Below are 12121 nucleotides of genomic sequence, written 5' to 3'. Positions count from 1 at the left end.
CCATGATCTCTCTGTTATTCTTTGTCCAGTCAAACATTTAAAATTTTGACTAATTCAGAATCTTTTTTTACAGAAACTACATTACAAGAACTATAAATAGAGTTTCATGGTACACACAAAAAAATGAGACAACAGTGATAAAGTGTGTCTGAGATTGTGTCTGAGTGGACCACTCACTCACTCTCGTGGACCAAAGTCCACAGAGAAAATCAACAGTTTTGCATCACAACATTCGACAGTTGTTGATCCACTATCTAAACCAGCAGCTCCTGTGTCTGTGAACAAAATAAGCGGAATGAGAAAAAGAGCTAGTTGTAGCATTGAAAGATAAAGCAGTGAACATATTCTTACGATAGCTCATACTTAAAACTGGAGACTGGTGCATGCCCACCAGTCTCCTGCGGGCTCAGACGCTGTTTTGTTTTTTATTGTAAATGCCTTGTTGTTGAAATGTGCTGTATAAATAATATTGCCTCGTCACTTCCTCATACTTCAAAACACCTGGAACTATCCCTTTAAACTGCAGGCGTGTATGGGTATTCTACATCAAAGAAATGACAGGTCCAAGATTTTAGATCCATATTGATCTCTAGGAGAAGCAGAAGAAAAATTAATGTAGTCACATTTCTATGATTCACTGATTTCGTGAACATCCTAACGGGAGATGCAAAAAGCATAACTGATCATCCAAAGAACCATGAACTACCAGAATAGAAATGAATCAGATACAGGTGTAAAAGCTTTTGTTTATCAAACTCCATAGAACATTTTGGAACACGTTTGGGTAAAATTGAAAGCATCCCGACGGTAAAAACCAAAGCCGAACCTTCACAACAGCCAGTCATCTGTGTGCGGACGTGGCTGGAAACCTTTAAACATCCGTGTCTGTTAATCGGCGTGAGAAAGTCATCAAGACGACACTTGTGCATCCACCCTACAGACTCAGCAGACTGCGAGTGAGAACACAGTAGGGGCTGAACACATTACCCAGACCTCTCAGGACGAATCCCAGCAGCAACAGGCTTCAACAATGAGACGTTACCAAGGCGACCATTGACCCCGACAACCGGCAGCAGCTGAGCGACGCCAAAAGCTACACTTAGACTGGTCAGAGAGACGAGACGGATGACGATAGAGAGGAGAGGACTGACAAAGAGAAGAGGACTTTACAGGGACGAGGTGTCAAGTGAAATGCCGAGCGTCTGATGAAGAACATTCAACATCCAACTGGAGAACGTCCAAAGCAACACAGCAGCAGCAGCAGCAATTGTTTTGGTCCACACTCACAAACCTGAAATTGTATTGTCAAGGTTTTGTGACATTTGTGTTTGACAAGTTTGACACAATTTCCAGCTGAACTCCAACATCTGAGAAGAAAGAGAAGAGCGGGGGAGAAACAGAGAGATGTCCACTGAAGAGGAAGTAATGTGAACAGCTGGTGGAGCGCGCACACTACAGACAGGTTGCTCATCTGTGTATATGTGTGTGTGGCCTAATGCCCTTTGTCTCCTGCCTCCTATTTGACCCCTTGGGACAAATACAAGCCTAGGAATAAAACAAGGCCACCTATGACACTCCCTGTGTGTCCTCTTTCCCATTCTTTTCCACCCAGTCTGCCATTTCAGCAGCAGTCACATGACGGCCCCCCCGCTCCTTTCGTCTTTGTTCACTCTTGTGGTTCACTCGTCTGCTCTGTTGATCCCTGAGCTCCTCTGCACGGAGTCAGTGGGCTCTTGCAGGTGCTCAGCTCTCTCTGCAGCCTGAGGTGAATTTGAATCAGTCACGTTTTTCATTAGAATGAGCCTGTCTGGGCTCATACGTGGGGACGAGCTGTAGGTGTCAGTCAGGAAGAACTGCGCTGACGGTGATGATTTGATTTCATCTAAATGCATTTACAAAGCAAGGTTGAGACCTCACTGAAATGATTCTGTACTAGTCATTATAAACTAATTGTAGACGAGCGGCCTATAAAGCCATGTGCCAAATTTGCCTCTTTTCATGTAAACTCTCTATTAGCAAAGCAAAGGTACAGCCAGAGGAAATACTACTATGCCTGAGTTGAAGCCAACCACATTTGTATCGATCTGGTGAGCGGCATCACTCATGTCAAGGGCAATGAAACCCTGTCACTGACCTGTTTGCCCATGAAAATGTCAGACTTGATGTTCTCAATCTGCTCGACTAGGAGCTGCACAGTTACACGGATCACGATGCGAGTGCGATCAATAATATAAAAAGCTGCAATTGAACTTTTAGTCAGTTGTATTCCCTTTTTTTAACTGATACACTACAGTAACAATATACAGTACAAGCATCAGGAATTGTGTTGTAAGCAAAACATGACTTTTTTTGTTTCTTCCGTTTCTTCTCTTTGGCCCAGCCCACATGGACAAATCTGAGGTTGTACGCGTGCATGCGTGCGTGCGTGTGTGCATGTGTGCATGCTTCCTTCCTTGCATGCATGCAATCTTTGTGAGGCAGTGTGTGAGAGTTAAGACTTGGTTTATGGTTGAGGAGAGAATTTGGGTTTGGGCTTTGGTTTATTCTTCTGCTGAATAAACATTATTTTCATAATGATGATTCAAATAAGGTTTCATTCGACAGACGGTTCGCTGAACTCTGAGCCCTGAAATCTTATATCAAGATCATCGAACGTTCCTCCTTAGTATTCATTTGTGTCCTTATTCTTGGTATTACATGTAGACAATTTAAAGAGAAGACAAGACTTTTCTGAGCTCCCTGAGTAAACATGTAACTGATCACTGTGTCAGAGGTTGAAATGAACAGGTTAACGACAGCCCTGGACCTGCAGATCCTCTGTACTTTGACAAAGTACAACGTGTGTTTATTTCTTCTTAACCCAGGTGTGTGTGTGTTGCTACTGGTGCAGCGAGCTGGGGCCTGTAGTCCATCTTACTACAACATTCCAGTCTCCACATACAAACATCCAACTCTCCTATTACCTCACATTCCAGAGGTCTCTCTCTCTCTCTCTCTCTCTCTCTCAAACATTCACATTCTTGCACATCATACAGATGAGCAACCTACACAAGTGTTGTTACCCTTCCTTCCTTTGTTTGTTTCTTCCCTTTGCTCTTGTCATTCTCTCTCTCTCTCTCTCTCTCTCTCTCTCTACCACCCTTTATTTCTTTCCTACCTCTCATTTTCCTTCAGTCTGTCCTTCCCATCCCCCCCTCCTTCTTTTCCTGCCTTGGCATGTCAGACTGTTCTTGAGAAACACTTGAGTGCACGGCTGCTTTGTACAACATCAGAACGCCCCAAACCCAGTGCAGCATCTATCGCAGGACGATGACTATGACACGTTCATAAAAACCAGCGCGTGCAAGCGGAATCGACTGCGACATTTTAAAATGACAGTAATGCTCTGACTGTCAATGTTTACAGAAAGCAAGTGGTCGTTTATATGCACAAACAGGGATATAAGAATGTTACCATATCTATAGAAACATCATATATTCTTCTTCTTTAATTGCAAACACAACATAGGGTTTCTCAGTTATGACCAAAATGATAATCCTTATATGTTGAGATTATGATTACTTCAGATTATTCATTGATAATAGGTACAAAATCATTGAATTTCACTGCTAGTGTTTACTTCAATAATGTGCTGTTTCAATCTGGATGTGTGACTTGTATGTTTTGTCGATTCCTTGAGGAAGGCTATATATATATATATATATATATATATATATATATATAAATATTATTTTATTATTATTATTATTTGTACAAAACAAATGATTCAAATAATCCCCGTGCTCAGTTCTGTGTGACCAAAGGGTTCTTGGGACACTTGGACTCTTTCACCGTTAACCCTTAAAAATCTAAATACTTCTGCATTTCTTTTGCAAACAGCCACATCTTTATGTGCCCTGTTAAATGCAGGTTAAGACTGCTGCTTTAGCAAGTGATGAGCCCGGCTGAAGAATTCCTGCCCTCAGGCTATGACTAAGAGCAACAACAACAGCAGGGATTGTGTAGCCTCCAGCTCAGGATCGGCTCTGCAGGCGTGGCCTCAGAGTTGCTTAACCTGTTGACAGACAGACAGACAGACAGACCTGCTGGTTGGTTGCTCTCTCTCTTTAATACGCTCGGTCTCTCCGTCTCTCTCTGTAACAATTACAGCTCATACAAGATTATTCGATTAATTGAACATGAATTGATACTAAATGAATCATCACCTTAAAGGTGAATATGTTCTGGTTTCTTTGCTCCCTAAAAACAAAGGAACCATTAAAACGGAATCCTAAGGTTTGAGAGACACCGGTCAACACTTTTTAACACTTTTCTGACATTTTCTGGACCAAACAAACAACAAATCGATGAATTGAGAAAATAATCTACACATCGATCCATTCTGAAAATAATCTTTAGTTCCAGCCCTAAAACATTTCATCTTGAAAGTTGCCATTAGCTGCTGATAGCTGATAGGACTTAGGACAGAAAAAGCACCCTTCCATTCATCATTCTGACACTTGCTTTACCTGTGATGCATTTACAAACCATAACAAACAAACAGCTGGTGCTCCGTCACAATGCCTGCTGGGAAATACAGCATTTTAGCAGCTCATAGCCTCTGATTGCCCCCTTAGACAGAATAACACCACCAGATTATCACCGTCCATTATTTTCAATGGCCCATGCTGCGCAAGGGTGGTCTTTAACTGCAAAAAAACTAAATGTGCGCTCGGTCAGTAAGCAACGCGACTTATACGTATAAAAGTTAAAAATATGTTGAACTTTGAGGGCTGCATGCTGTGATGCACATTTAGATGCTTCCAGATAGGCACAGTAAGGAAAAATATGTTTTTAAAGAACAATATGACACAGGTTTACCACAGCACGGAGATTTAAAAACAGGGCTCTATACACAATTCACACGGTTAGCAGAATACCTGAGATCTTTTACAAAATAAACATCGGTTAAAACCATACAGGAATTCATACAATTTTATTTGTTTTTTTTTACTATTTTAACTTCTAAGACGACGGTCGTTGCTCAACACCTCCAGAAATGATTATTATGTGCAATGCACAACAGAAGGAGTGGATGTTTGCTCACAGCCAATGCCTGTGTTTAAGAGCTTTAAAGAGCTGGCACACCCTCTGTTCACCGTGTGTGTGTGTCTGTGTGTGTGTGTGTGTGTGTGTGTGTGTTTCACACAGGACAAAGTCTTTATTTCTCGTCTCACAATCATTGACGATGACAAGCTGAAGCCCGCGTCTTCACACCGCTCTAAAAAGACACAATCTCAAAACACCGGTGGCGTGCAGCTGCATGAGAAGTGTCGGTATTTATTAATGCGACATCTCCGCAGGAAAAAAGAAAAGACACACACACGCACGCACACACGCGCCACACAAACGCACAAACTAAAGGTGTCTGCTTTAAAATGGTTTCACAACCACGGGGCATAAATCTACACAGTGGTGACACTCACATAAATCTGTTGAGAAAGCTGCAGCTGAAACTGCAGTGTTGACTCTATGATTCAGCTCGGAGCAGCAGGGAAAAACATCCAGTGATTCATGGCTTGTTGTTTGTGGACTAACTGTACTCTACTGTAGAGTGAAACTTGGGCCAAAAATAAAAAGTGCACGCGAAAAGGCAAGAGCACAGGCAGCGACGTAGATTTAACTTGTATGTTTTTTATTATTTGGCCCCATTAGTATCAACCGCATTTGTATCACAACACAAATTTCAGTGCCTCAGAGCTTTTTTCATGACGTTTCCACGAGGTGATGCATTGCCCCATCCATCGCCTCTCTCTCTTTTTGCAGCTTGGAGCTGATGTCCTCTGACCCACTGCAGTTTCACAGTCACCTGAAGCTAGCTTTGCACTTCTCAGTGTCCGTACCTTGATTTAAATGTGGCCACCACCACAATATTAACACTAGGTGGGATTTCATTTCTTTAATTAGTTTAGTTTACTTTGCGACCCCGTCGGAACAAGGGCCCTTCTGTATGGAGTTTAAATGTCCTCTCCTTGTGTGCATGGGTTTTCTCCCACAGTCCAAAAACATGCAGATTTGGGGATTAGACAAATTGGACGCTCTAAATTGACCGTAGGTGTGAGTGTGGATGGTTGGTTGTCTTTATGTAGCCTTGTGATGGACTGGCGATGTGTCCCTCGCTGTGTGTTTTGGCTTGTGCAGACAAATACAACGTCAGACACATCTGTACTGGTTAAAAGCATAATTTGACAGAAATGATGCGTACTTTGCACTTTTACTTTTTTTTTACGATGATCCTTGCTAACAACTGAGCCCCTGAGATTTTTAAATCCATCCTGAGACGAATCAGTAGTGGGAAAACATGAATTAGAGCTGGTAACATCCGTCGGATCACATGCAGATTGCACTAAGCACAGGTCTGAGTCCTTATTTCATGTCACAGCAGTGCGAGTAGGGCTTTGACTCACTCAGCCGTGTTGAATAAAGGGCATGGGAATCCCGATCGCATGTGGACACACGTACACACATACGTCTTACTGCCACGTGTGGAGAGTCGTACTCGACTCTGTCCGCACGCAGTCCGATCACTGAAGACGGATGTTAATACCAAGGCTGAATGAGGCCTAAGATCCTTTGAGACAGCTCATTCAAACATTCTGTGAAAGCAGACGTGTGTGTGTGTATGTGTGTGTGTGAGTGAGGATGGTCTATTCATGTTCTGGGAGATTACGACTGAAGAATGTCGATTTGTATGGAACGCTCTCTCTAATGTGCAGTCCATGACCAATGTGGTTTTGAGTCAGTCAGGACAGGACAAAGCCTTGTCTTTCAGCAGCGCTCCAACCCTCAGTGTGTCTCAGTGACACTGCGGAATCTGTCTCCTTAGCGACTGCGTCACTAATCTGGCACATTTCTCTCACACACACACACACACACACACACACATACACACACACATACACATACACACACATACACACACACACACACACACACACACACACACACACACTTGATATGGCAGTATAATTATTGTTTTTCACACATTGTTGGTGTGGTGGAGTTATTAAAAACAACATCCCTGATTCAATCAGCCCTCCTAACCTCCTAACACCTCTGCTTTTTACACAAACGGTTTCATAAAAACATTGTACAAGACCCTGAGATGAAGCAACCTTTGCGGTTAAATGGCCTGGTGTAGAACACTTTACTCAATCAATTTAAAGCGACATCGTACGGATTAAAGCTGCTGTCAGTGAGATCCTTGTTAGCGTTTCTGTTTGAAACCTCAATATTCTGACAGCTGTCACTGATCCAGCGGGTTTCAGAGTCTCAGGGCTCCGACAGTACATCAGGGAGCAGAATAATGGGAGCACATTCGCTAAAATTCAGTCAAAATTAAATGGGACTGCAGTGGTGAGTGACCCTGTTGGAACTATGTCAAAGCTGAAAACTAAACACCATTCCCCCGTTTTACAAGTCTGGTCTCGCCCACGCTGTCCACGCTGTGTCCGTCACGGTCTGGATAATTAATGGGAAACACTCAGAACATCCCAATTTTTCTCTCCCTCACAAACTACTGCTCACACACACATTGACAATGAAGATATCTGTGCAGTCAAATAGCTTAAAAATAACAGTATTTTCAATCAAAATGGCATCCAAGTGTGTCTGTGAATACAGGTGGTCACAGATGCTATAAGAGATGGAGTCTCTCAGGATATCAGGTGGGTGTAGAACCGGACAGGACAGTGTCCAGTGAAGTGAGCTTCGCTTAGCAACAAGCGTCCATCTCTGGCCTCTGGAGACGAGTCACATCATGATAGCATGAATGAGTCACAGAGTATCGACTCTGATCCGTACCGGGGCAAACTCAGGTAAAGTTTATGATTACAAGGTGTAAAAGGACAGAACACACAGTGTAGAAATTCATTGACTGATTATTAACCGACTGCCTGTGTTCTGACTGACTGCTTCACCGCTCCACTGACTGACTGACTCTATGGTTGACACCACTGTGTTCCTCGGAGGGGGCTGTTGATGGTGAGCATGTGTATCTGTGTGTATGTGTGTGTGTGTACATGTGTTAGTCATGCAGAGGACAGACAAGAGGGAAATTCCTGCTCTAAGTTCAGCCCCTGTGACTCAGTCAGTGAGTCAGGAGAAATACATGGGCAAAGAGATGTGAGGACCACCGACAGTCCTTACTCTGACACTTCAAAGAGGAGCTGCGGTGGCTCATCTTCTAACAACGAAAGCTGGATATCTGATCCACCGGCTCCTCCGATAAACCCAAGATGCTCCTGGTGGTTGAGCCAGCAACAGCAGCTTGTGAATGGGTTATAAAATATAAAATGTGTGGTATAGGAAATGCACTGCATATAGCGATGCTTTTATATTCTTACAGCAAAACAAGACTGGGCCCTGTGTGCAAATGAAACATAAAAGAACAAGTACAAACGGCGGAGCAGATGAGTTAGTGTGACATAGGCTGACCACAGAACCATGAAGCCGTTCCCTCTGATGTAAAGAAAACACTACAGCAGGGGTGTTTAACACTTAAATTATACAATTATATTTTCATTATCACAAACTGTAACTCACAGGTGGGTTGCAACCCCTGGACTCTGGTTTTCAAAGTGCAACTGACGTGTGTACCTTCATTACCATCAACACACAATGTATTTAAAGACTTATTCTATTCTATTCTATTCTATATCTGAAATAGACTTTACAGGATTGAATCACAGTCTGTACTTCAAAGTAAAGTTTTAGAAGTGTTCTGCATCTCACTTTTGAATTTACTGCGTCACACACACACACTCACTCAGCATCATCTTTACACTTCCTAATTGAGTGGTATTAACGGGGGGGTGGGGGGGGGGGGGTCACCCCTGCATCTGATAGCGCCGCTCACTGACACTGAATCTGTCTTGACAGATTTACAGGCCAGATTTGCCATGTGTTTTAATGAGCCTGGGTCAAGTTAGAGTCAGGGAAACCTGGTTGTTTGGATGAATGTGTGAACCTGATACTCTCTCTAACACACACACACACACAGACACACACTCCCCATGGTATAGAGGGAATTCCTCTTTATCTTTTTAAAGCCGACACTTTCTCCTGGCCTGGTTAACTCCTCATTTCTAAGACAGATTATGTGTCACTGGCTGTTTCGTAGTCTTGAGTGGTGACTGCACTATAATAGTCGTAACAGGAGTTTGTTTTAACACGATAAATATGTGTACTTGTGTCCCTGCAACCCTTGAGGCAACTGGTCTTAATGTCAGCCGTGAAGAACATTGGCACCTTCGCTGTGAAGTCTCCAGAGGTGATCGGCCATTTGTTGAGGTTGTGCACTTGAAGTTCAGATGACAGCCACAGGTCAGTCACACTGATGTCCACTCACATGTGCTGTATTTTATTGTCTATTTTCCTCTAAATAGACCAAATTTCACAGCAGCAGCAGAGTCAGAGTTTTCTTTATTGACTTGGGCAAGGAAACCAGAAGACTATGTCCATTTTTTTCATATCCAGTCTAGGCTCCAGCCTGAAGAGGACATTGTGTGAGGTTAATCCGGCTGCGTTTCAGCCTGGATGGACAGAACCAGGGTCCTTTGAAAATAAGGACACAGTAACCTGCACTCACACGTTCACTACCAGCTATAAACCAACACCTACTTTCAGTTTCAGCTCGACATCAGTCTGATAAATGAAATCCCTGCTCTTACATTTGCACCGTTGTTCCTCGATGATCATGAGGATTTGCATTTCCTGAATTTTTTCCTTGAAAACACTTTTAACAAATAAAAAACAAAGTAGAACATGTGAAGCTACAGTGGTTCTCAAAGTGGTAGCCAGGAATTTCAGGACATTTTTTCCCGGTGACTCTTTCAGGACATTTTTTGAGCAGCCTTGCCTGCTGTGACTCGTCTCAGGTCTGATCTTCCAGTAAAAAATTGACATTTTACCTGAATGACTATTCGAGTTCAGGCCACCAAAATGTGGATTTCTTATAAAAACAGAATGACTCTCTGACACAGCCACAACAGTGGAATGTGCTTCCATATTAATTACACACTAATTACTGGCGTGTAATTACTAGTTACACACACACTGATCCGCTCCACAGTATTTCACTGTCTGTCACATTCCTGGCTGTGTAGTTACCCCATACACACACACACACACACACACACACACACACACCAAGTGTGGTATGACATGTCATGAGCAGTGAGCCAACACTGACGCAGAAGCCTTTCAAACAATAGCAGAGAAGCACTGTTACTGCCCGTTTCTTTGTCTTTCTACATCCTTCTTCCTCTCCTCCGTCCATTCCCCGCATTCTCTCCCTCCTCATAAACCATTTGTTTATTTCCCCTCGTTCCCCTCTGTTTAAACTTAATTCCTTGTCATCCTCAGAGATTACACATAGCATATCTTCCTGCCTCTCTTTCTGCTCTGCTTGTGTTCCACTGTAGAATTTTTTTTCCCCCCTCTTTCGGGCAACTGATCACCTCCCTCTGTCCTCTGGCCATAAAACCTTCATTTCTCTACACTTTCCTCTGAGTCAGCAGAAAGACAGACCATGGTATTGCCTCTCTCTCCCTCTCCCCCACCTTCTTCAGTCTGTCCTCCCTTCTGCTGTAGCCATAAACGTAAATGTTTGAGTGTAGTTGACTCAGGTTTGCATTTTTACACTAAAAAGAAATAGGCAGACAGCTCAATCTGCTGTGTTTTTGTCCTGCACTGCAGCCACACATTCAAAGTTCAACTGCATTCAATCGGCGTCAAGAGGATTACAGGCATCCAGTGACAAACTTGAACCCAAGTCTTATCAGTGTTTTCAGAATAGCAACCTCCGAAGGTTACATCGCTGCCTTACTGCCAAGTTTACCTTTTATTTTGAATAGTTTGGCCATTTCTTTGCAGGCACAGATGTTAAATGTCCCGACAAAGTCTTTCACTGTCTTTAAAGCTCCTTCCGTATAAAACAATCATTCTGTGGAATTTATAAACTCAACACAGGAGAGGGGAGGAAATTTAAGCAACTTTGTTGGTGAACATTCCATCACAGGGCAGTGAAGTCTCCTCAACTGGTGTGAACTGACTTTAAACCCTTCTCCCCCTTGACACACACACACACACACACAAAATCCCCGCTGAGATCCAACAAAAGGTGAGACTCCGCAGAGAAAATGTTAACTCGTTTCCCTCTCCTCCCCCCTTCACATTTTCCTTTTCTTCATACCCCGAGTCTCCCTCACTTTTCTTTTTTTTTTTGCCCCCTCCTTACTCATGCACAGCTGGGGTATAGCAAGTTCGACTGAAGCACACTGACACACACACACACACACGCAGACACACACACCAACAGAGGCACAGACTTATTAATCAAGTGCAACAAAAGGCAGTGATTTTCATGCACACACTGGAGTGTCTCTGTGTTCTCTCGCTCTCAGACAAACATACACAAACACACTCACCAGATAGTTCATCTTGTCCCTGCTGCAGCGAGGCGGCTCTGGCAACTCCGGGGCAGGGCTGTAGCTCAGCCCCTGTGGGACACTTTGCCGACTAAACCCTTCACAGGGAGCCGATACCCAAAGATCCCAAAAGTCCTACAAGTCTCCTCTTCCACCCTCCCGCCTTCCTTCCTTCCTATGTCCTTCTGTCCTCCCACCTTCTCCTCCTTCTTCTTCCCTATGGCTCTCTCTTAGTCCTGTTCAGTCTTGTTTTCAGGAGTCAAGCAGATCCCGGTACATTCTGCTGCTCCGTGATGTCACACAGCAAGAATGAGACTGCTACTTGGCCCATTTACTTTTGCCTCGCTCACCCCCTCTTTCCTACTTGGTCTTCCTCTCTCCCTCTCTCTCCCCCCGCCCCGTCTTGCTTGAGGAAAAGAGGGAGAGAGGGAGGAGTGTGTAAACCGACACGTCACTTCCTGTTGGATCCAGTTAGACCCTCTCTCCAGTCTGGCCATTGGCCCGAGGAGCTCTTCTTATGCAAATAAGCTTTGCCCTGCCACTGTCAACCCCCACCATCTCTCTCTCTCTCTCCCTCTCTGTGTCCCCCTGGCTGTGAGAGGCAGTCAGTGCTGCTGGGACACACTCATGTGTGTTCTGCACATGAGCATAAA

At 43.8% G+C, this 12121-nt stretch overlaps 1 protein-coding gene across 3 annotated transcripts in view; it reads right to left on the bottom strand.

The window, feature by feature from the left end:
• bcar1 (BCAR1 scaffold protein, Cas family member) overlaps positions 1–12121 on the bottom strand; it is a 71680-nt gene that overhangs the window by 27730 nt on the left and 31829 nt on the right. Inside the window, exon 1 of one of the 3 annotated variants that reach the window (XM_058645740.1) lies at positions 11469–11854. The exons of the other annotated variants lie outside the window; for them this stretch is intronic. Within the exon in view, the coding sequence (XP_058501723.1) occupies positions 11469–11480 (12 nt within the window). The 5' untranslated portion in view covers positions 11481–11854. Of the gene's footprint in view, positions 1–11468; positions 11855–12121 lie in introns of those variants that run through there. 3 annotated transcript variants of the gene reach the window in all.

Source organism: Solea solea, chromosome 12 (assembly GCF_958295425.1).
Source record: "Solea solea chromosome 12, fSolSol10.1, whole genome shotgun sequence".
In the NCBI taxonomy this organism is placed as follows: Eukaryota; Metazoa; Chordata; class Actinopteri; order Pleuronectiformes; family Soleidae; genus Solea; species Solea solea.
Note: the sequence above shows the minus strand (reverse complement) of the source record. Positions and strands in the feature narration are given on the sequence as shown.